Genomic DNA, 27,252 nt, shown 5'->3' with positions numbered 1-27,252 from the left:
CCTGTCAAATATCATGCATATGCACACATCCACTAAGCCCCTTGCAGATACAACCACGATAAAGCAATAATGATACCGGAAACACGGACAGTATTTAAAGGACGGTGGTCATCGCGCAGCGTGTGTTCGAATTCCGTGTAAATAAACAATGTATTTTACACGCGTTGTATACGTCGCTATGAGTCCCATATCGAACAGGACGCGGCGTGGCGGCTGCCGCCCTTTAAAGTGTGGGTTACACAAATATACGTATAGCCGGATAAATGGGTGGTATAAATACATTTTCAGCTTCTGTCGCACATTAAAATTGATAAATCACTCTCAAGTATGTGTTTCAATTGTGTAAGATCGAGGTCTGTTTATGGAAATTATTTTTTTAATCAACATAAATTTTAACTATTAACTTGTGGTATCTTGTATTCAATGACTCAGAGAGATAATCTTATATTTTTATTCTCGGTGGAAAAATGTCAGCAGTCACAAATAGTGATAACATGCCAAGTATATTATACCTGTACATTTACAAAACGATTTGTGATTGTTTGCCATGCGTTCCAACCAGGAAATGTACTCATTTGAACTGCTTCACTGACAGTTAAAGAGCGGCAAAGAGGGCGTTTACGTCCGAGGCCAGTAGATATTTCCTCTCGGATATTAATAATAATATATTAGTTTTCGACCAATTCTTTTACATTATGAAGTAACATACGATCATGTTTGCTGTAATCTGCACCACATCTATTGTTTACAGTAGTAGTCACTCAATCCTCATAGATATGCACAAATAATGACTTTCACTTATGTGAAATGCGGTATATTTTTTTCTAATATCTCAGATTATTGGATTTAATTCCCACGATCTGAACTTACTCAAATTGAAAAACGTGACAGCCTAATTGAATGATTGCTGGTGTTTTTGTTTCGTTTCGAAATACTACTTATAGGACGGAATATTTTTCCCCAGATCCTCTTAATAAATGTGATGGTTGTTGAACCGCGAATCGCATTATATTGTCTGTTTCCAGAAATAGACTAGTGCTGCGCTCTGTCGTCACTATTCATCTAACATGTATTAATATCTAACGTTGAATTTATTGTAGCAGGGATCACATTGTCACAGGTCAGTCCGCATCTTAAAATTAATTTAGATTATTCTAGTATGCCTTGTCGGTAGAGATAGTTGTCCTTGAGGATAATGTTAACTGTGTGGCGTGTTATTGAACCCTGGATACTAATGGACTTACATGTGAATATATGTGTGTTGTTGTACATTATACGTTGATTGTATGTGTTCGGGATTCTGGTAGAGTCTGGTTGTGTTAGCAGAAAGTCTATTCAGTATTCATTTTACGAATTGTTCAAAAACTACTTTCGTTGCTCATGTATCTCTAAGTATACAATTGGAACATCTGCAGATTTGTTAATGTACAACCATGCAGTTTGATTACCTTGCCCGTATCACCAAAGATGAAGGAGAAAGGTATATATTCCAAATTCTAACAAACTTGGCCACCTAATTCATCAGTATAAAATCCTCCCTTAGTTTGAACGACAGATGTCCTGTGTGAAAATATCATGCTAAAATTAAGAAAGTAGTAGTCAAAATCTAATAAGAATTTGTTAACTGTTTCTATTTAACTGATCACATGTGATACACATTCAGAGGTCATTGGTCCCAGTGACAATATGCACTGCTGTATGTATTCAATGAAATAAATTATTTATCTTGTAATCAATACCATTGTTAATGTAACTCTCAAATCCTATGGGAATTGTTGCGAAGTCTAGGACACATTTGTAAACATACCAATCAAATGAATGCTCACAATGTTTTATGGATGTGTTGCACCTCAGTTTGTGATTCAAGACTGAATTCATGACAACCATACCTCCTCTTCTTGTACTATAACTGAATAACACATTTTTCCTTCAAAAATTATACCAAGAAATCATTTACACTGTAGTCCATAGCTGTTGATTTCTTTTAGTAGAAAGAAACATAAAAATATTGTCTGCTCTCAATTTTGTTCCTGAATCTACCCCCTTCCCTCAAAGAGGTATGCATCCCTCAATATGAGACATGAATTATAACTTTTTGCGTGCAGATATGCTGCCCCAATATGTGCCTAATTACAATTAAACCTGCTTCCAATATGCATTATTATTCCTTCTGTCTCACTGTGTTGTCGAATTGACTCTGGCGTCGGAATGCTCGGAAATATTTTAATTCTTACCTGGCGTCCCTGTGATTATCATACTGTAATTTTATATTCTACTATATACAACGAAACTCGTATAAATCAGCAGGACAGTGATTTAGAACAGCTTACTAAGGTAGTGCTTTCTGACATTATTTGACTTGACAGCATAATTGTATTGCTCTCATTGTGTACAGACACCTCCACAAGACTAGTGTGTTCCTATTAATCTCTGCAATGTTCTCAACTAGAAGGGCAGCCTAAAGACAATCTCATTAAATACTAATGCGGGTAATTCCTTACTTAATGGCATGCATTGCACAACAAGTTATGAACGAGTAAAATTGTCCCTGTATTGCAAATTGTGCTAGTATTGGTATATGAAAATAAGGAACTGGACAGAAAGTACAGGGGGTAGGCCGGTGTTTTTTTGAAAATCGCGTACATAAAAATATATGACCCTTCACAAACATTTGAATGAAATTTGTTGACCCCCTTGAATGGTGCATGAAAAATTGTGACCCTCCCACCTTCTAAGTGTACGGATAGTACATGTATTAAAACTATATATTCATACTAACTGATGTTCTACTACACAGCTTAGAATTTTTCTTCTTCAATAAGTTAGCTGAGCTCTCACTGACAAGAGAACAATCTATGATATTGTGTATGTACCACATTGTGTGTTGAATTATGTACATTCTTTAAATGTGAGATTCACATGTTTAAATCCACCATCAATTTTAATATATATTTTTATTACATACTCTAGATATACACTTTTTTTTATATAACAAGGAATAATAAAAGTAACGAGAAGCCTTTTAATCAAAGCTTGTTGGAAGACTTGCCCATCACACAATATAAATATGTTAATGAGAAAAAGAATCATATTCACCAAATCATATTCAGCGTATTTCTCTCTTGAATCAGTGTGATGTTGAATGAAATAAGATATATGATTTAAAACTAACTCAAACAATAAACCTATAGAAATGCACACGATACCAAGATATAACTTTAGGCAATCAGGGACTGTCGGCTTTTTTAAATAGGTAGGCTTGCGGCTGCATGCCAGCATATCCACCATACCAAAAAAGTTTCCCCTAGCTTGGGGTAAATACTCCTTGTGAGAAAAATAATGGGACATATTATCAGGGGGAAATTCTTCTCTGAGGGGTTCTCCACACTTGTCAGGGGGGAATCTCGTCTCGTCTCTCTATCGCGTCCCCTTGAGGTACGGGATCGGGAAAGTCACTTATACTTTACAGTCAAATAAGACACACACAACGAAATACGTTTCAGCTCTCGTCTTAGTCGGTCAATCGAGCACTCTATAAGACACGGCGCCCTGGGGAAAAATCCCCAAGACTATCGCAAGGCTGACCCAAGACTCTCTTAGACTGGGTCAACACTCGCCCCAAGGCTCTCCAGGACTGCACTTAGACTGCGTCTATCGTGCTGTGCTCCCCAAGACCAACTCAAACTCTCTTTATTCATTTTCAAAACTCTAACCAATTACAAAGCAGTAAAAAGACTCTAAGGCGTAACCTTCAATCATAAAGCCAATCACACTAAGTACTGAATACGTCATATCTTTGATTAATCGTTCATTACATTAATAACTATGGAAACCAACTGTCAGAATCGATAGAATAGCGACGGTTATCTCGTAATTAGTTCCAAATCACTGAGCCAAGTTCCGTCCAAAACTTCAAATAGGCCTAAACGATGACAGACATAACACAGCAATTCAGCTAATAATCAGCTAATTAAGTCGGTTAACAGATACGCAAAAACAAATTCATGACAATATCATGAAAATAATGTGATTCACGTTATGAAAATTTATAATACATACAGAGAATACATTTGATTTTTCATTCGTGGTTTTTAGTCTAATTAAATCACAGATTAGATTTAGGTTTCCATATTGTTTCAGGGCACACATGTAAAGAGTTTCGTTATAATGGGATGATTAATCCTATATCACGGGGGAAATTCTTCTCCTCTGGGTTCTCCACACGTGTCAGGGGGAAATACCGTCTGGTCTCTATATCTCGTCTGCTTGAGGTGCGGGATTGGGAAAGTCACTTAAGCCTTACAGTCAAATAGATGCACACAACGTAATACGTATCAACTCTCGTCTTTAGTGTCAGTCGAGTACTCTATAAGACACAGCGCCATGAGGAAAAGTCCCCAAGACTATCGAAAGGCTGACCCAAGATTCGGACCCAAGACTGCCCCAAGACTGCGTCTGTCGTGGTGTTCTCGCCAAGACCAACTAAAACAACTTTATTCACTTTCAAAACCTTAACCAATTTCACAGCAGTTAAAAGACTCTAAGGCGTGGCTTTCACACATTCGACCTGCACACAGCCAATCACACTAAGTTACTAACTGTGAATACCAACTGTCAGAAATAGTAGTCCGGATAGCGACGGTTATATCGTAATTAGTTCCAAATCACTAAGTCGAGTTCCGTCCAGGACCTCGCATGAGCCTAAATGATGACAGATATTACACATACGCGCAAACAAATTCATCACACCTAACTAAATTAGTGGAAAGAGTGAGAGTGCCGCCACTGTATCACATAAGGTATTTCACTATTTGATATAGATTGTGTGTCTCTAACCTGAACTATTTGTTTATAATATCGACATATAAATCACATTTCATGTGGTCACTTATCATATGTCATCACTTATCATATGTCATCACTTATCATTTTGTCACAGATTCGACTAGGTAATACATATGTTATCTCTACAATTCCTACTTGAATAATTTTACTCTTTCCAGTCAACAATCGCATAACGTTGATTGTTAATCAATGTAGTGTACCCTAAAGTTTCCACGTTCGTTGCTGTCATCGCATGGACAATGGGGGAAGAAGGTGAGGCAAACGCACTTTTGACTGAGCAGGAAATCGATGTTGAATCTATTGAGGAAAACGTAGAAAGAGGAAAAGACATGTAAGTGTATTTGTATTATTAACAAATAAATTTAGCATTCAATTCAGGGAAAATGCCGTTAAACATAATGCGGAGTAACGATTGTATTTTTTATGAAACATAAACAAGGTCTGTACTCTGCGCATGCGCATAAATATACGCCTAAGTTGATTTTAACATTTACTCTAACTAAGAATAGCTCTACTTATTATTTCATTGTGAAAATACTTTATATGCACATGTATTCAATGATCACAAATACTCGTAGATACAATCAGACACAAAGAAAATTGCAATCATTCATCACGCTCCTATTAATTAGAAGCATGCAAATTACCAATCTGATTAAAATCTGATGTAGTGTACGGGCTGTAATTATTTTGGCTACGAACTTATTTTTATTTTATTTTTTATTACTTTTGTTATTAATGCCTTTTTATTTTATTATTTTACTTTGATTTTGATTTTGTGATTTTTTTTTAATTCTGTCATACATACATCAGATCCTTGTTGGCTTTCGCAATTACCAAAACTTCAAAAAATAAATACTAGATCAAAATAAAACAAAACAAATGCACAAAAATCTTATTAATCAGATTGGCAAATTATAAACATAGATAGAGCAAAGGCAAGATATGATAAATATTTTCCTATTTAAAAAGCTGTTTTATATTTTTGTAAAAAAATCTCCAAATTGACTACATCTACCTGTGTTGCTTCTTGAAATACATATCCGTAATGCGATGCGGTCGGTGCAGATATTACAACGATAAATGCTGTAATTCTGGTAATGTTATAACTTATACTGTAATTAATCAATAAGTGGATAATATTTCTATAAACTATTAATACTTTATTTTAATTTCCTAACACTTATACAATTTTGTGGTTTTCGTTATATATATATTTTGTTTTATTTCATCCTTTTGTATTAAATTGTGTTTATGAAATTGTATATTTATCGTAACAATGTTACGTAAATATCGTTCCATTTGAAATCCGTTCGATTTATTAAAACATACTGTAATGTAAGAGAAATATTTCAGGGAATATCATAATTTATATCACCCTATAACAGACTGACGGTGTTCACGTCTATAGATGGTCGATGGGGTCGACTCTTGGACGACCACAAGCAACCAGTGCACTCCCATCCGTCGAGGGATGGCAAACGGGGACGAAATCAATGAAAACACACACACCATTCGGGAATAAAACACCAAAAGAACTGTATCCTTCATCGTACCGCTCCGAGTTACACGAAACTCTCACTAAAAACTAAGCGAATAACAAGATGACATCATAATTCGATCACGTGACTTTAAAGTCAGCACGTAATAGGCTAAGAGAAATTTTCATGCATGGATTGTAATGATACCGCGAAATGTGGGTTCCCAGGGCAGGAGACGTTTCACGAATAAACACGAAATTATACGACTGTCCGAGTAACTAAATAATTCCATGACAGTACTTAATACCAGTGTGTGTATCTTTATGCTTCTAATCGTTATTTCTTTTTGATCAGTTGTATTGATAATATTAAAGCGGGAGAGTCGTCACCTGCGCACGCGCGGGAATTGAGTCTCAAGCGACGATAACAACACAAGCAAAAAACGCAAAGGCTCATTGGTAGACGTCTGATACTCAGCATACACATTGGAAGAGCAGGTATAATAGAAACCGCTACATCACTGCTCAAAATATCAAAATAAATTTGCCATGTTTACCACCAAATGTTTTAGATGTTGTCAGCAATCAATACATATGAATATATGCTACTGAAAGCTATAAAGTAGAGTAAAAGCACGAAGGCAGAAATGATCGCTTGGACCAACTGTTGGTCAAATTTGTCACTAGATTCAGTGGTGGTTTCAGCGTATATATTGCTTTATATAAGGAATATCCTAAACATCAAAACGGAGTAGCTTACTTAATATTCATTCTAGATATTCGCTGTTTTTTTCGGATGGATAAAATTCCCTCAAAACCTTGAAAGCAGCCCGAAAGCAAAAGTGACAGTGACAGCATCAGTGCAGCAAACGACAATTTGTTATGCGCAGTATCTTTGCGCAGTAGTTCCAGTGACGTCATCCATGTGATATGCCATGCAATACTAGTATCCACTTGTCGGGCAATATATCAAGTAATAACCATTGTTACTACATCTCCCTGTAAACACATATACTATGAAAGAAGGATACCAAGCATTGCACACAATTTATGGAACTATATTCGGAAAGGTTTCAAATGTAAACATTGAAATGTAATTATGATTGATAATGCTCCCTGAAAAATAAAATTAAATGAATTTAAATAAACTTGTTTTTGTTATTTGCGATCATCTGTGACTCACTGCGTTTGTTCTTTCTGTTTTCGATATTGTGAAATTCTTTCGTTTTTTGGTGGAAAACACCCTAAAAAAATGATTTTGACAAGATATTTCAGAAATTTATATTAAGAATAATTTTTAACGAAATATGTTTCTATTCACCCATAAATAATTTTCATGAATAAATTACACAAGAATATTACAGAAAACAATAATTTGCTATATTTTTGCCTTTTATTTGTCTTGAATTATGGCTAAAAGAAGCTAAATTAAAATAAAAACTGTGTAGTGTGTTCAACAACTCATGTATGAACAATAACTTTAATAAATATGATTACTTGGTAAAAATACTGTATTTTTCTGCATAAAAACGGAAGAATTTCACAATGTCGAAAAACGGAAAGTCTTTATTGCAGTGTTACAAGTGATTTTTAAAATAATGTTATTAGCTATTCAAGTTTTGGTGAATGCATATTATGGAGAGTAGTGGCCCTATTTGGCATTATATATGCTAAGCGATATGCAAATTAGAGTGTAATTATGTCAGATTCCCGATCACTGTGTGTTTTCATGGTCTGTCTGTGTGACTGTATTCATTCCCCACATTGGAGTGGATCAAGGCATTTCACAAAGAAAAAAAGTTACGATTTTAAATATGCATCAAAATAATGAACTTATTGTCTCTGTGAAATGTCAACCCGTTAAAAAGCTCATTACTATATATTTCATGTAACATATTTAACTAGTATTTTCTTGAGCGATGCCAACAAATATACAAATTAAAAGCAATTAAACACAATCACCAAGTCCCTACTCTATTTACATTATAGACATTATCGTCGTGTGGGACTCAATTTCCGCGCGTGCGCAGGTGAAGACTATGATTTCAGGTCACCTGATTACATTATGGTGGTGGAGTTGTCATGTGACTTTATTATTATGCATAATTATATTGATTATATCAGCATATTAAAGATATACATACGGCCCCTGGTGGGAATGGTCAACATTCGTCAGAAAATTGAGGTGGATGTGTTCCTTACAACCAAAAAAATGGCCATAATAAGTAAATAGTAAAGCTGTATTTGACTGTATTTTTGTTTCAATAGTTATAAACATTTGAAAAAAGCTGGTGAAAGTATTGAGAAATTGAAAGATAAACTGGTAAGTAATAAATAATATTGTTATACATCTATCACCGTAACGCCATAAGTTACAGCGTGCCGTAATTTTGCGGTATTTCACGGGGTATTTTCATCCTACCATATTAGGAAATGCGAATTCCAAATATGGAACGATTACGCGTGTAAGCGTCCTCTAATAATTTTGGATTTCGGCATTCCCATAATGTATCCTTGAAAGGAAAAGGTTTATAATAATAAGGTTTATTACGAGGATACCTCAAATTATACACAGTACGCCGTCACGTCGCGTTGGTCGATACTCCCGCTGTACTGTCTTCGTGCATACTTTGAAGTATCCTCGTAATACCCCCATATAATAAAATGTTACTTGTGAACAATTAAATGGTATTTTGGGAATATATCGAGATTGTTTGGCTTGTGTAATTCACGTGACTTGTGCAACCAGAAAGTAACAATGATTTATTTGATTTGCACCACAATTGTTGTGATTTGTAAATATTGCTTATGCTCAGGAGGTTTATGAATAGGAGTCATACACCAGGTCTTTGATTCTGCGTGTTTTCTCCACAGCGTCAGTTGTGCTGTCCTTACACTCCTGCTGTTTTCTTTGCTAACTTGGTTGCATTGATCGGCCTTACCGCCATTCTGGGAACAATTACAGGTGTTGTCATCGTGTACCGAGGAGGAGCCAATAATAATGATACAGGTGATCATAACTGACTATGATATCAATGTCGATAGGAGGAATAATCTACACATTGCTATCAATATGAGACACATTCAATAATATATATAACCGTACTTATCTTGGCCATTATGTCACACATTCAATGTAACTACTGATATGAGACGCATTTGATATAATATCAATGAATATCAAAATCAGACACATTCGTTATGTATTACAAACCACATTCAATTTCATTACATACCAATACCAGTATCATTTATAATACCGCATTGGATAAATGTACCAAACAATATCATTAGATATCAATATCAGATACATTCAAAATATCATTACACACCAAAATCATACAAATTTGACATATCACTATATACCGATATCACACACATTTGACATATCACTAGATACAGATATCATAAACATTTGGAATATCACTGGACATCGATATCATAAACATTTGACATATCAATAAATACCTATATCACATACATTTGACATATCAATAGTTACCGATATCACACACATTTGACATGTCACTAAATATTGATATCACACACGTTTGACATATCACTAAATACCGATATCACACACATGTGACATATCAATAAATACCTATATCATACACATTTGACATATCACTAGATACCGATATCACACATATGTGACTCATCAATAAATACCGATATAATACACATTTGACATATCACTAGATACCGATATCACACACATTTGACATATCAATAAATACCTATATCATACACATATGATATATCACTAGATACCGATATCACCCACATGTGACATATCAATAAATACCTATATCATACACATATGATATATCACTAGATACCGATATCACACACATGTGACATATCACTATATACCGATATCATACACATTTGACATATCACTAGATACCGATATCATACACATTTGACATATCACTAGATACCGATTTCACACACATTTGACATATCAATAAATACCTATATCATACACATTTGACATATCACTAGATACCGATATCACACACATTTGACATATCAATAAATACCTATATCATACACATTTGACATATCACTAGATACCGATATCACACACATTTGACATATCAATAAATACCTATATCATACACATATGATATATCACTAGATACCGATATCACCCACATGTGACATATCAATAAATACCTATATCATACACATATGATATATCACTAGATACCGATATCACACACATGTGACATATCACTATATACCGATATCATACACATTTGACATATCACTAGATACCGATATCATACACATTTGACATATCACTAGATACCGATATCACACACATTTGACATATCAATAAATACCTATATCATACACATTTGACATATCACTAGATACCGATATCACACACATTTGACATATCAATAAATACCTATATCATACACATATGATATATCACTAGATACCGATATCACCCACATGTGACATATCAATAAATACCTATATCATACACATATGATATATCACTAGATACCGATATCACACACATGTGACATATCACAATATACCGATATCATACACATTTGACATATCACTAGATACCGATATCATACACATTTGACATATCACTAGATACCGATTTCACACACATTTGACATATCAATAAATACCTATATCATACACATTTGACATATCACTAGATACCGATATCACACACATTTGACATATCAATAAATACCTATATCATACACATTTGACATATCACTAGATACCGATATCACACACATGTGACATATCAATAAATACCTATATCATACACATTTGATATATCACAAAGATACCGATATCACACACATGAGACATATTAATAAATACCTATTTCATACACATTTGACATATCACTAGATAACGATATCATACACATGTGACATATCAATAAATACCTATATCATACACATTTGATATATCACTAGATACCGATATCACACACATGTGACATATCACTATATACCGATATCACACACATGTGACATGTTACTAAATACCGATATCATACACATTTGACATATCACTAGATACATATATACACACTTGACCTATCACTCAATATGTATATCACACACACTCGGCATATCACTAAATACCGATATCATACACATTTGACATATCACTAGATGCAGATATCATACACATATGACATATCACTAGATACAGATATACACACTTGACATATCACTAAATATCGATATCACACACACTTGGCATATCACTAAATACCGATATCATACACATTTGACATATCACTAGATACAGATATCATACACATTTGACATATCACTAGATACAGATATCATACACATATGAAATATCACTAGATACAGATATACACACTTGGCATATCACTAAATACCGATATCACACATTTGACATATCACTAAATACCGATATCCCTCACACACATCTGACATATCCCTAGATACAGATATACACACTTGACATATCACTGAATATCGATATCACACACATTTGGCATATCACTAAATACCGATATCCCTCACACACATCTGACATATCCTTAGATACAGATATACACACTTGACATATCACTAAATATCGATATCACACACACTTGGCATATCATTAAATACCGAAATCATGCAAATTCAAAAATGCTGTCAATAATTGTTGTTGTTTACAATACTTGCAATTCTTTAACACGATTCATCAACTAATTGTATCACTAGTATTTTCATGTAAGAATTCGACATAAATTTTCCATATATGTTTCTAATTTATATGTTGTTCACTTCATTTACCCAGACTTTGTCACTCTAATTACTACGGCATCGAGTTTGGTTACTACTCCACTAAATACAACGAGTGAGACCCCAGAGAGTTCAACTCCTGGAACAACGGCCTTGATGCTTTCTTCGGCTCTAACGTCTGGTATATTGACCTCTCTAATCGAAGGTAGAACATTAAAACAAATTAAATGATGTCATCATAGTGTTTATTAATATTGAAATGTGTTTGAGTAACAATGTTTTTGGTACAAGTATAATTGAATCAGTATTGTACAAAATGTAAATATGTCATAAATCGACGTAAATTCAAAGAATCACTACTATAAACATTGTATCGGTATCACCGCAAGTTCGTTGAAATATATTAGATTGGGTATTTATTTTTTCATGCGCTTCGCCCATCTATGCGTATGTTCTGTGGAGTGCGTTTTGCCCCTGGAATTAGAATACAAATCGTTGGGAGAATTGAAAATTTACACATAGCAGCGTGATATAAACAGAGATTGTTTAAAGTTTTTCATTTGCGAGTATATTATAATGAGGCTATAAATAAAATTAGCATACATTAGCATACCAAATTATAACCTTTAATTCAAATAATACGTATGATTTATGGGACATGTTTGCATTTGTGACTGATGTATGTTATTTGTGGATATGTTAATGTGTGGCATAGTGGACATTCATTAATAGTAATTAAAACAATAAAGTATTACATATAGATTAAATACCGATTCAACAATCTAATGTGTTTCATTGTATCCCACAATACAATAAATGTCAAATGTTGGTTTTGCAAAATACAATTTGTATATTAATGTGGAAATATTTGTGTATGTATTTTATTTATACGTGACGTATTATAATACATTTCAGGGAATGCTACCAACACGCCATATGCGTCAACATTTACAACAGAGGGTAAGTTCGTCGTCGCTTCGACCTCCGCTGCGCGTCGTCGATACACCCGCTGTACTGTCTTCGTCCATACTTTACCGTATACTCGTAATAATCTCATATTATCATAAATTACAGAGGAATCTACCACAGCTGTAGGAACCAGTGCGTTATTGACGTCACAAATATCCTCTATATATCCATCTACTTTACACAGCACAGGTCTACAATCGACTACAGATGTGCAGGTGTCTACAATTACAACAGAAGGTACGCATTTCAAAAATCATTTCAAGTGCACGTCATGCAAATCCAAACCAATTGATACATTTGATGACCAGAATTTAACTGACGTCGACAACCCCCTTCCTTTCGTATTGCTACTAACCATCTAGAAATCAAACATCACCAACAATAACAACAACAAGCACATAATCATCATAAACAACAACGTCTGCAGGGCGATCGCAACGATAGAAACTACACTGTGTAAATTGATTTAACTAGATTATCATTAATTATCAATATTATATATTTTTGCAATAATGAAGAGTCAACCGGGGTCCACGTAGCTCTCAATATTTGATTTAGTTTGAACTCATCCTACTTTAATAATCTATTCAAATGATATACATGATATATGAGGCATGTTTACATGTGTTACTGATGTTTGTTTTGTGGATATGTTAATTTAAGTCACATTGGTCATTCATTAATTCACAACAATAATTCAAAAAGCAAAGGATTAGTATGATTAAATATCGATTCATCAGTTTTAAGATATTTTTGAACTACTTTATACTCTACAACAATCTATTGTGTTTCATTGCACCCCACAATACAATAAATGTCAAATGTTGGTTTTGCAAAATACAATTTGTATATCAATGTGGAAAGATTTGTGTATGTATTTTATTTATTCGTGACGTATATAAATTATAATACATTTCAGGGATTGCTACCAACATGCCATATGCGTCAACATTTACAACAGAGGGTAAGTGTTTTAATATCATTTCAAACGGGATAATAAATATCTTAGACCAACAATAATTAATATCATTATACATATCTGACCGCAACGCCGTAAGTTACAGCGTGCCGTAATTTTGCGGTATTTTACGGTGTATTTTCACCCTACCATATTAGTCTTCGTGCATACTTTTCGGTATCCTCGTAATAACCTCAAATTATCATAATTTACAGAGGAATCTACCACTAATGTTGGGACCAGTGCATCATTGACGTCACAAATATCATCTATATATCCATCTACTTTACACAGTACAGGTCTACAATCGACTACAGATGTGCAGGTTTCCACAATTACAACGGAAGGTACGCAGATATGCAAATATTTCAAATTGATTACATGCACATGCAATACAATCGTTAACGAAATTGAAAAGTCTGATAGCAATTTCCATGGTAACTACTTCGTCCTGGGTAACAAATACAAAATCACCACTGTAAAATGTGCCAAGATTGGATCTAGATTGTGTCAACATTTATTCTGTATTGCGTAATAATGTTAAGTTCAAGGTGCCATACATATACTCGTATTACACTGTATTTCCACTGCAATTAATTATCTCAATAATTACATATTGCTAATTAAAAATAAATACGACGATTGCATTCTATTGAGTAAGGCATGTTTGTGGAAATAGGTTGGTAACTGAAAGCCCTCAAATCATAATGATCTCAAACTCGTCAATACTATAGTGTTGCAGCTGAAGACAATAACTAGATTATTCCCTAATAATATCCAATACCTGAGCTCGTATAATTCGACACTTTGCCACAATGTATTGTCATTTGTTGCATCCCACAATATAATATTTGTCAACCAGTCGCTTTTGTGAATTAATATTTGTATATCAATGTGAAGTATGCGTCAACATTTACAACATAGGGTAAATGTTTTATTATCATTTCAAACGGAATAATAACTGTTTTAGACCAACAATAAATAATATTATCTTTTATTACAGATGAGTCTACCACTAATGTTAGAACCAGTGCGTCATGGACGTCACAAATATCATCTATATATCCATCTACTTTACACAGTACAGGTCTACAATCGACTACAGATGTGCAGGTTTCCACAATTACAACAGAAGGTACGCATTTCAAAAATCAGTTCAAGTGTTAGTCATGCAAATCCAATTCGATTTATACATTCGATGACAATCTCCGCGATAACTACTTCATCTTTGAAAACACATACACAATCCCACCTGTACAATTTACAACTTTTTGTGTGCAGTCAAAAGTTTGTTTCATTTGTTTGATTGTGTCAACTTTCATTCTGTATTGCATGATATTTATGTGATTCAATAAAACTGTATGTACACATAGATAATTGCAATGCATTATGGTTAACGTTAATGTTCATGGTGTCGTACAAAATGTCGTAGTGCACTCAATCTTCTACGAAAATAGTTATTTGAATAATTGCATATAGTCAATTGAAAAAGGTACGGAGCAGATGGATGACTCAAACCTATCAAATCACAATGATCCACAACACCGTATTACTATACTGTAGCAGCTGATAACTTCTGCATTTTCCAACTAGTTGATACTATTGTGTGTTCTTTTCCCTAACTTTGTTACTTGTTTGTATTTCAAATTATACCTTATTAATCAGCATTTACTGGGACAAGTCAATAAATAACAAAACAAATGCACAATATTAGTATCAGAGAAAGGAGTTTTAAAAGCATGAAAGAAATAAATATTAAAGATAAATCAGATTTAACGGAAGGAATTTATTCCCACCTTTTCTGAAAATTGCATCAGTGAACAATGCCTTTTTAGATGAAAATATGCACTGTACGTAGAACTCATCCTATATCGTAAAATTCAGGGGAATATACCACACAGGGGGTAAATGTTTTAATATTAGACAGTACGTCCGCTGCGCGTCTGTCGATACTTCCGCTGTACTGTATTTGTGCATACTTTTAAGTATCCCTGTAATAACCTCATATTATCTTAAATTACAGCGGAATCTACCACTAATGTAGGAACCAGTGCGCCCTTGACGTCACAAATAGCATCTACGCTGCCCATTACAAGTCTTCCATTTACTGTAGGCATGCAAATGTCTACAATTACAACAAAAGGTACGCATACCAAATATCACTTCAAATAGAGGTCATGCCATTTCATCTGATACGTCATTCGGTAGACGTGTATTAATAGTATATTACTATATTTCTATGTCAGCAATGTTGCAGAACACCAATCATTTTAATAATTTCTGTAAATATATAATATACTGTTTTTGTATCAAAGCTATTCTCTGACAAAATATTACCAGAAAAACTTCATAGAAAGTTTTGTAAGAGAGTTTTGGGAGTACTATCAGGGGGTAATTCTTCTCTCTCGGGGTTCTCCACACTCGCCAGGGGGGAAACTCGTCTCGTCTCTCTATCTCGTCCCCTTGAGGTATGGGATCGGGAAAGTCACTTATACTTTACAGTCAAATAAGACACACACAACGAAATACGTTTCAGCTCTCGTCTTAGTCGGTCAATCGAGCACTCTATAAGACACAGCGCCCTGGGGAAATATCCCCAAGACTATCGCAAGGCTGGCCCAAGACTCTCTTAGACTGCGTCAACACTCGCCCCAAGGCTCTCCAGGACTGTACTACGACTGCGTCTATCGTGCTGTGCTCCCCAAGGACAACTCAAACTCTCTTTATTCATTTTCACAACTCTAACCAATTACAAAACAGTAAAAAGACTCTAGGGCGTAACCTTCAATCATAAAGCCAATCACACTAAGTACTGAATACGTCATATCTTTTGATTAATCGTTCACTACATTACAATCGTTTTCACTAAACATTGGACAATCAGATTGTGGTAAATGTTGATACATCAGAGCAAGTACCTAATGAAATTGCCAGTGATTTTATCACTACTATTCAAAACATCATAACTGTAGCCTAAACATGTTTGATACAATGTATAACTGTCTGTACTCAACTCATTTACATAAAATGTTACGTTTGTGTGTGTCCCAGTAGTGTGTCCAGACACCCAGAGCATATAACGCGGGAAAGTCAGGAGTACATGTACTTTGGTGAAAAAATGCAGTCTCATAATTCGACACACAATTTAGTGTACGACAGAAAATTGTCAATTTGCACAACAAACTAGGGTGTCAAAAAGTACTGCGAATAATATATGCACTAAACTTATTACTAGCAGTGATGTTTCAGCTGGGAAGCTCGGACGAAAACGTGGTAACAGAACATGCTTGACTGGCAATATTTTACAGCATATTGAATTTTATAAACGGCGACAGCCTAGTATTTATCGGCGTGAAATTCGGTCAAAGTTACGCCAAGATAATGTGTGCCACCACGGATCCCCCTAGCAGACGTGGTCCTTAGGCCCACGTCAACATACGCCTCGGACCTACGGCCCTCGATGGATGGCCAGACCAAATACTTGTATTTTTTGCTTCCTACGACCTTGTAATTGCTGCAAAGTCAACGACTGACATTAACGAACAACGAATGATTGATTTTATCGATAACATTTCTGATTTTAGACCAGAACAGCTGCACTGGTTTGACGAGGCGTCTGTCATTCGTATATATTCTTAGTCTACTGGAAACCGGCGTTACGGGCATGCAGAAATTGGTACACCGGCGACAGAAATACAGCGGTTTGCGTCTAATATTAATTACACAATAAACCTGCTTACAAGTATATTTGGTGTCGAACAATCTGATATCATTGTTGGACCTTCCAATGCTATAGAAATGATGAACTTTTTCTTTGAAGCAGTCAATGTAGAAGACCATGTTGGAAATCGTTGTTTGGCACCGGGATATTGTGTAATCAAGGATAATTGTGGTTTTCATTCCGCCAGGATTGTCGAACCTAATTTGGTACATTTATTACAACAGCAAGGAGTGCACCTAATTTTTCAACCACCATACAGTCCCCAGTATAATCTGTGAACAATGTGTTCGGTCTATAAAATCGTATTTGGGGGGAAACCAGGAATTTTCTTATAGATTTACTGAGTTTGCTATAGCAGACGCCATTGGTCACATCACGCCCAGGGCATGTCAAATTTTTGATAGAGAAAGTGTGATTTGCTTTCCGCCAAAAACTGGTCAATACGAACTGAAATGGAAGTCAACTTGTACCAGTATTAAAACAATATATATTCACTTGTATTTCCTTGATGATTTGCAGACGAATAGCCTGCATTCGCCTTAAAAAAGCAATCTGTTCGCATGGATATTCAACAAAATGTTGATATGACATGCACATAAACTCGTCTTCTTTAACATAGGTGGGAACAATTCTGTCCTCCGTGTAATAAGTAAAATGTAGCTTGAAAAGATATTCAGCCATTGTCCAAAGATCATTGTAAATCAGCAATGCTGGTCTGAATTCACACTGTTCATGCTAAAAAAACGAAATGTCTTGCGCAAACAATAAAAGAGAGAATGGCGCCTTGGACTCAGACAGGTATACATTGTATCAAAAATGTTTAGGCTACAGTTATAATGTTTTGATTAGTAGTGATAAAATCAGTGGCAATTTCATTAGGTACTTGCTCTGATGTATCAACATTTACCACAATCTGATTGTCCAATGTTTAGTGAAAACGATTGTAATAACTATGGATACCAACTGTCAGAATCGCGACGGTTATCTGGTAATTAGTTCCAAATCACTGAGCCAAGTTCCGTCCAAAACTTCAAATAGGCCTAAACGATGACAGACATAACACAGCAATTCAGCTAATAATCAGCTAATTAAGTCGGTCAACAGATACACAAAAACAAATTCATGACAGTACACAGGAAGGCATCAAATATTGCTTTCAGAGGTGAACTTGGTCGTTTCTCACTTGTGATTGATGTTTGTACTACTGTTATAAAATTTTATCAAAGGTTTCATGTAAGAAAACAAACAACATAATTATCGAAGCTGCTTTTAAAGAAAGTAGTGGGTTTAAATACGATCCTTGGTATAAATTTGTCCAAAAACTTCTACAAATTACAAATATGACAAACACGGATACTAATCAGGCAAATTGTGGCAATCTGTTTAAAGAAAGGTTAAACCAAATTTACTCAACAAATGTGGAAAGTCAATTGAACAAAACTGGTCATAATAAACTAAGTACCTATAAAACATTAAAAAATAATTGAAAAATACTTGGATGATATAAAAAACAAAAAACACAGAGTAGCATTAACCAAGTTTCGTATTTCAGCCCATTTCTTGCCAATTGAAACAGGCCGTCACAGGGGAATAAATAAAATTGACAGGGTGTGTAACAAGTATGACTCTAATGATGTGGGTGATGAAAAACACTACTTTTTTCATTGTGACAGTTTTTCAGAACACAGGAAAAATTTCTCTATACATTGTTCAGATACTCATCTGACTATCAAACCTTACCAAATGCAGAATTGTTTATTAATGTTTTCTCTAGTGTAGACAAATATGTTTCTAGTATTTTAGCTAATTTTGTTTTTCAGATTTTAAAATTATTTTAGATTAGTTGTGATGCTGTATGTTTCTTACGTTGGACTTTACTCAAGCATTGTTTTGTGTACGTTCCAAATAAAATATCCTATCCTATCCTATCCTATCCTATCCTATCCTATCCTATAAGGCGTTCTGAACTAATATGACATTACTTCACATTATTAAGATATTCAACCTAGCACTGATGTTGGGGATAGTACTACGGAGAAATTGACGTCAACATTGTATACAACAATACCGTTATCCACAACCCTCAAAACTACACAAACATCGGAGGTATCTACACTGTCAATGGAAGGTATGCATAACAATATATGGTACTGTTTTAAGAAAACATGCACATATTTAAAAACATCTGTCAGTTGGCTACAGAGGGTCTCAACTCAATATATATATATATATATATATATATATAGATGCATGGCATACAAAATGGCTGCCTGTTGCCCATTTACATCTAGCAGATCATGCAATAACAATCCACAGTTCCTGACTTATATCACAAAATTTACTCAACAAATGTGGAAAGTCAGTTGAACAAAACTGGTCATAATAAACTAAGTACCTATAAAACATTCAAAAATAATTGAAAAATACTTGGATGATATAAAAAACAAAAAACACAGAGTAGCATTAACCAAATTTCGTATTTCAGCCCACTTCTTGCCAATTGAAACAGGTCGTCACAGGGGAATAAATAAAATTGACAGGGTGTGTAACAAGTATGACTCTAATGATGTGGGTGATGAAAAACACTACTTTTTTCATTGTGACAGTTTTTCAGAACACAAGAAAAATTTCTCTATACATTGTTCAGATACTCATCTGACTATCAAACCTTACCAAATGGAGAATTGTTTATTAATGTTTTCTCTAGTGTAGACAAATATGTTTCTAGTATTTTAGCTAATTTTGTTTTTCAGATTTTAAAATTATTTTAGATTAGTTGTGATGCTGTATGTTTCTTACGTTGGACTTTACTCAAGCATTGTTTTGTGTACGTTCCAAATAAAATATCCTATCCTATCCTATAAGGCGTTCTGAACTAATATGACATTACTTCACATTATTAAGATATTCAACCTAGCACTGATGTTGGGGATAGTACTACGGAGAAATTGACGTCAACATTGTATACAACAATACCGTTATCCACAACCCTCAAAACTACACAAACATCGGAGGTAACTACACTGTCAATGGAAGGTATGCATTACAATATATGGTACTGTTTTAAAAAAACATGCACATATTTAAAAACATCTGTCAGTTGGCTATAGAGGGTCTCAACTCAATATATATATATATATATATATCGCCCATTTACATCTAGCAGATCATGCAATAACAATCCACAGTTCCTGACTTATATCACACTTCCTGTTTCAATGGAGTAAGCTTCCAGCTTTATGTTCTTACATTACAAAATTTATAAGAATAATGTAAATTGTACTATTTTGATTATTAATGCATTTTCTGCTGGTAAAGTATAATAATTCATAATAATTCCATGGGGCTAGAAAATAATATTTGTTATATTATTTAAGATATTATATTCACTTATAACACTGCAGGATGTAAATCAGACGCAGATACTGACAGACCGGGATCAGATATAAACGTTGGGAGTGACTTGCCGGTAGCCAACCCGCAAGCATGCTGTGATGCATGTACTGACAGAGTTGGGTGTGTTGCATGGACTTTTCAGAAAAAAATTAATTATGGAAATTGTTGGTTAAAAAATCAAGTGCCAAATCCAGTTCCTAATACGTGCTGTGAATCTGGTTATGTAGGTGAGTATAAATATCATAATACATAAATTAACATTCATCCGTGTGTGTTTGTTGCCCAATTCCATCAATGAATAGTACCGTTAATATATGCATGTTTTTATGTCCGTGTTTTAAAGTGTAAGGGAAGATACATACTTCAAACTTCAAATCTTCCCTATGTCACCCGTACGGCACAGCAACCTTCCAGGGACAAACGGCCACATGTCAAGCAGAGGCGGCGACGGGAATTGTGCATGGGGGGGGGAGATCTGCTCATCATCCCTCGCGCAGAAGTCGCGCCCATACTAGGGGGGTTCGGGGGCCTTCTACCTGGAAGAATTCTGAAATCTAGACTCTCTGAGGGGTGAATTTTGATGACACAGAGGGTTTCAGCTTGATTTTCATTTTACAAGGTCACAGCATGTGTTTTTGTGTTATATCTGAAAACCAAATGAAAACAACATAACCAATGCTTTCAAAATTGGCACACATATTCCTTATGAGATCTTGTCAAATTGTGTTGTCAAAGGTAACAGTTTTTGTATGTTTTTATATAAGAGGAATGTCAAACGTGTCCAAGTGCAGCTCTTACCTGGGCACAATTTCTGGCCAACATGTTAAAAAGTCAAGGTCGGATTATTGATTTATGCATGTTAAGTATTGAGCTACAAGGGGAATAGCTAGGAACTTGACATACGTACAGGTGGCTTTTATTAGGGACAAAAGGTCAAACAGCATACATGTGTATGTATGTTTGTTCACACTGCAACTACCATGGAAAGATCGTCATTGTCTTTAAACTCCCAATACTTACATTGTATGGTCAAGAGTCAAAATAACTGTATATATACGATATGTGTATGAGGCCTAAGCTATGCTCTGAATGTTTATATGACTATTGAAGAAATATTGTGCATGTTGGCATCTCCTCTGAAGAGTGCTTTTTTAGTTAGTTGTTCCTTTGGTGTTCACTGCAGGTCTTCAAATACCAATGCTTATGCATGAATGCATTAAATAGGTTGCTACTGTTTAAAATTGTATTTTCCTTGTTTATAGATAAAACCAGTACTATATTGCCACATTCAACATTTTTACCTACTACTGAAGTTTTGACCTCAACCGTACAGGTTACAATGACAACAGAGGTAGCGACTACACAGGCATGCAATACAGCAGGTACGTTTACATGCTTACACACATTATTCTACGAGATTTATATACAATACAAATTTATGCAAATTACCCATATTTAGTAAATAAATAATTGTCGTGTCACATGACGTGGACAAGTAAACACAGAATGGAGTAATTCAACATTTCAACTAACTTTGCGAGAGATCTCATAGTATAAGGATGTGTGTATGTATCCTAACACTACCCCCTGCTCCTAACAATATTTGTGCAATGAATTAAAATTGTGCAAATGTATTTGCAGGAATGGTGAAACAATGTCCGTATGGCATTGATTTGCATGACCTATGATAATTTAATACAAACAAGTAAACATTATGGACAGCTTTAAAATGTTGCTGTTTGTTTGCCTTCTTCTCTCACTGTTCTTTTATAGTCAGCTTGTTTGAACAAATGAGCTGATGTTAACTGGTGAACGTGCACAGGTAGTTCCATTGTAGACTGATTGTTCCATTGTTTGTCAGCTTCAGTTCAAAAAACAAACTCAGGTGACACCAGATTTCTCAGTACCATCTCTAAAAATGTTGCTGAGCGAATTGTCTATAAATCACCAACAAGTTATTAAAATTTGTATTTCAATGTTACGACAAAAATGTATTATTCATACCAACCATATTACCCTACAATGCAGCTTGTAATACCGAAGTTTTTATTGTATGGCTATTATGTGTCAAGGCTGTAATCCAGCGATCGGTCACAGTTTCACAAATATCTAATGCATTGGTAGGTCTATTTTTATGCTAAACACATGTTAATTGTCAATTTCAACACGGCGCTGTGGGAAAAATCATTGTGTATAATAGTTTCCATGGCTACGGACATATGGTATATTTGAAAAAGGTTTATGCACCAGATTCTCAGTTAAAATAATGTCTATGTTATTTTCTCAGTTACATGTCCAATAGACTGGTTGTACCTTTGTAATAATGATCGAGTGTCATGCTACAAGATCGGATCAGATAGTCAAGACTGGAATTCTGCACGTGTCACATGTGAAAATGCACATCCAGGTGGTGATCTGGTGAAAATAGAGAACCAAACCGAACAGGATTTTATTACAGCACAAATGTTTCAAGTGTCAGTAGCTGGGTGTATTCCATTAAGTCTATGCGATGTATGGATCGGAGTTTCATTTACCGTAAGTCATGATGGTTACTGATATTTTACAATAAAACAGTATAATTGAATTGAATGCCACACTAAATTGTTAACATTCTATTATCTTACAAATTTATGTTATTTATTTGTTATTTAGTTAGTGTTTTTCATAGCATTTAAACTGCAATATGTGGCATTCGAATGCGAGTTTATAAGATAATGAGATAAGCTTATCATGGTCGTTGCTGTCTAGTTGCTGTTTGCATTTCCTTCTGTCTAGTTGCTGTTTCCATTTGCTGCTGTCTAGTTGCTGTTTTCAATTCTTGGTGTGTGGTTGCAGTTTTCGTATCTGGATGTCTAGTTTTTGTTTGCAATTTCAACTGTCTAGTTGCTGTTTGCATTTCCTGCTGTCTAGTTGCTGTTTTCAATTCTTGGTGTGTGGTTGCAGTTTTCGTATCTGGATGTCTAGTTTTTGTTTGCATTTCCTGCTGTCTAGTTGCTGTTTTCAATTCTTGGTGTGTGGTTGCAGTTTTCGTATCTGGATGTCTAGTTTTTGTTTGCAATTTCCACTGTCTAGTTGCTGTTTGCATTTCCTGCTGTCTAGTTGCTGTTTGCATTTCCTGCTGTCTAGTTGCTGTTTTCAATTCTTGGTGTGTGGTTGCAGTTTTCGTATCTGGATGTCTAGTTTTTGTTTGCATTTCCTGCTGTCTAGTTGCTGTTTTCAATTCTTGGTGTGTGGTTGCAGTGTTCGTATCTGGATGTCTAGTTTTTGTTTGCATTTCCTGCTGTCTAGTTGCTGTTTTCAATTCTTGGTGTGTGGTTGCAGTTTTCGTATCTGGATGTCTAGTTTTTGTTTGCATTTCCTGCTGTCTAGTTGCTGTTTTCAATTCTTGGTGTGTGGTTGCAGTTTTCGTATCTGGATGTCTAGTTTTTGTTTACAATTTCCACTGTCTAGTTGCTGTTTGCATTTCCTGCTGTCTAGTTGCTGTTTGCATTTCCTGCTGTCTAGTTGCTGTTTTCAATTCTTGGTGTGTGGTTGCAGTTTTCGTATCTGGATGTCTAGTTTTTGTTTGCATTTCCTGCTGTCTAGTTGCTGTTTTCAATTCTTGGTGTGTGGTTGCAGTTTTCGTATCTGGATGTCTAGTTTTTGTTTGCATTTCCTGCTGTCTAGTTGCTGTTTTCAATTCTTGGTGTGTGGTTGCAGTTTTCGTATCTGGATGTCTAGTTTTTGTTTGCATTTCCTGCTGTCTAGTTGCTGTTTTCAATTCTTGGTGTGTGGTTGCAGTTTTCGTATCTGGATGTCTAGTTTTTGTTTGCAATTTCCACTGTCTAGTTGCTGTTTGCATTTCCTGCTGTCTAGTTGCTGTTTTCAATTTCTACTGTCTGGGTGCTCTTTGCATTTCCTGTTGTCTAGTTGTTGTTTGCAATTGCACCCCATTTGTTCAAAGCTCACCTTGGCTCAGTAACATTGATTACAAAATATTAAATCATTGAAAAAAACAATTAATACCACATTATCGTTCTCATAATTATGCAGCTCTCAACAGGTTATACCTACGCAGATGGAACAAGCGTAACATATTTTAATTGGAATACACCCATAGAACCCAATGGAGGAACTGCTGATAAATGCGTTCAGATGGGCCGTACTACTGGTCTTTGGGATGACAGAGAGTGTTCTGGCTTAAGAAGATATGCCTGTGAAATTGAGGGCACAGTATCGACTACTACTCTAACAACCAGAACAACTACGTAAATAACTGACAACTTTCCCGTGTCATAGTATGAGGTTATCGCAAGGATACTACGAATTGTGCACGAAGACAGTACAGCGGAAGTATCGACCGACGCGTAGCGGAGGTCGATGTGACTGAGTGCTGCGTGAGTGCATACAGTACCATCGTAATAGTCCAAAACGTTTAGAACAGATTTAGCGAACTTCTTTGTGTAGGGTTCGGTCAAACCCTGGGGGCAGCCATGTTTTTTGTTATTATTAAAGGGCGGTAGTCGTCGCTCAGCGCGTGTTCGAATTTCATGTAAATAAACAATGTATTTTACACGCGTTGTATACGTCGCTATGAGTCCCATATTGAACAGGACGCGGTGCGACGACCACCGCCCTTTAAAGGATGCTTACGCCCGTAATCGTGCCATATCTTGAATTTGCGTTACCTACGATGGTAGGATGAAAATACCCAGTGCAGTACCTCAAATTACGGTACGTTGTAACTTGTGCCAGGACGGTGACAGATGTATAATAATATGTATAGAGAGCATTGTCGTGATTTGTTAGTCGTCATAGAGATCGCTTCGTCTAAGTGGATATTAGCCTGACATGTGAGTAGGCCTTCGCCGGCCGAACAGCATCAGACCTCACTAATATTGGAAATCTCCAATAAATAATGAATAATAACTTTCATTCGTTCTTCTCTGTAAAGTTTTCTCTACACTAGTTATTTCGGTGTAGGCGTGTGTATACATGTTGATGCATTTGGAAACTATACATGGCTTAGCCAAACGCATTAAAATGACTCATCCTGTTATAAAGTTAAATCAATCCCCAGTGAAGCAAAATGGCAAAAGCTCCCTTGTTGAAATAAACATGAAATAGTTCCAAATCAGTAAAGATTTCTATTGATTTATTCAGCTGCATGTGTCTTATTAAAAATCAAGTCTCTGAATATTTTCAATTACAATGTAATATACTTCCTTGGGATCACACAAAGTTAGTTACCAGCCAAATATCGTATGGATACGTATGTCGAGTCTACATGAGGAATCAGTCAATTCGTCCCAATTCACTTTCGCCCTAATTCACGTTCGTCCCAATACACTCTCTTTCCAATTAATTTCGATTTTGATTTGCAAAGTGTTGCCAATTTTGACGGACGTATGTAGGCTAAGTCTTGTCGGTTTCTATCTTGGGTTGACCCATAGGGGCCTGGCAGTCTATTCGTGTTATAACATGGACGTCTATTGGGGTAGGACGACTATATCCCGGTACGGGTCCTTATACTTGCTCAAAATAATAGAAATTATACAATTGAAACAGTTTGGTAATGTAATGTAATGCAAGCATATATCACACACTTTAATCATTTATAGAATTTGACCAGGGACAACCACGTGACCGAACGTCATGACCCGAAACTCTGCAAGCATACATTTGATAGGCAATACATAGATTCACCTTTGATAATAAGTTGAATTAGAAATATATTTTACTTCGTCATGTAGCGTACTTTGAACATAGCTAAAGTTCACATTTTTCGCAACACACAAAAAGTGACCTAATTTAAGGGGCAGTCACGAGACAACAAAACAAGGTACCAAATTTTGCAAAAATGCTTTTGATAGATGTTCCAATTATCTATATATGGTACAAGTTTCAAGCCAAAAAAATACCAGAGCGGCACTTATAGCGTTACAAATTTGGGCCAAAAATATTTTTTTTTGAAACTTGAAACATCTAATTGTTTTCAGGCTGCTGAAGAACTAAAATGTATGTCTTTGGAAATTGCACAACAATTTTGAAAAAGCCAAAATGTTGGTCTATTCAGATTTTGTTTTGTTTTTATGGTAGGTTTGAAGGTGTTGCCGAGACAGTGCCATAAAATATGCTGATTTCCGTGTTT

The 27,252-nt window shown here is 35.3% G+C and overlaps 1 protein-coding gene across 4 annotated transcripts; it reads left to right on the top strand.

The window, feature by feature from the left end:
• The first annotated feature begins 1,034 nt into the window (after positions 1 to 1,034).
• Positions 1,035 to 26,243, top strand: LOC144342571 (uncharacterized). 4 transcript variants are annotated; one of them, XM_085507640.1, is made up of 17 exons: positions 1,035 to 1,120; positions 4,940 to 5,176; positions 8,594 to 8,648; positions 9,200 to 9,335; positions 12,134 to 12,283; positions 12,994 to 13,038; positions 13,153 to 13,284; positions 13,967 to 14,011; positions 14,221 to 14,352; positions 15,009 to 15,140; positions 16,029 to 16,148; positions 19,723 to 19,854; positions 20,631 to 20,762; positions 21,131 to 21,349; positions 22,385 to 22,504; positions 23,410 to 23,657; positions 25,155 to 26,243. In XM_085507640.1, the coding sequence occupies exons 2-17, from the start codon at positions 5,085 to 5,087 to the stop codon at positions 25,371 to 25,373; spliced, it is 2,109 nt and encodes a 702-aa protein (XP_085363766.1). In that variant the 5' UTR covers positions 1,035 to 1,120; positions 4,940 to 5,084; the 3' UTR covers positions 25,374 to 26,243. The 4 variants fall into 4 exon arrangements, with proteins under 4 accessions (XP_085363766.1, XP_085363765.1, XP_085363767.1 ...); XM_085507639.1 differs by having other exon boundaries at positions 1,038 to 1,120; positions 5,004 to 5,176; XM_085507641.1 differs by lacking the exon at positions 12,994 to 13,038 and having other exon boundaries at positions 1,038 to 1,120; positions 5,004 to 5,176.
• The last annotated feature ends 1,009 nt before the right edge of the window (positions 26,244 to 27,252 follow it).

This window comes from Saccoglossus kowalevskii, chromosome 14 (assembly GCF_978046115.1).
Source record: "Saccoglossus kowalevskii chromosome 14, keSacKowa6.1, whole genome shotgun sequence".
Lineage (NCBI taxonomy): Eukaryota > Metazoa > Hemichordata > Enteropneusta > Harrimaniidae > Saccoglossus > Saccoglossus kowalevskii.
This window is presented reverse-complemented; position numbering and strand designations above follow the sequence as displayed.

Coding starts and splice junctions, on each gene's coding strand:
- LOC144342571 (XM_085507640.1), top strand. CDS start 5,085: ATGGGGGAAGAAGGTGAGGCAAACGCACTTTTGACTGAGCAGGAAATC. Junction 5,177..8,593: donor GTAGAAAGAGGAAAAGACAT/GTAAGTGTATTT, acceptor TTGTTTCAATAG/TTATAAACATTTGAAAAAAG. Junction 22,505..23,409: donor ACAGGCATGCAATACAGCAG/GTACGTTTACAT, acceptor TTATTTTCTCAG/TTACATGTCCAATAGACTGG.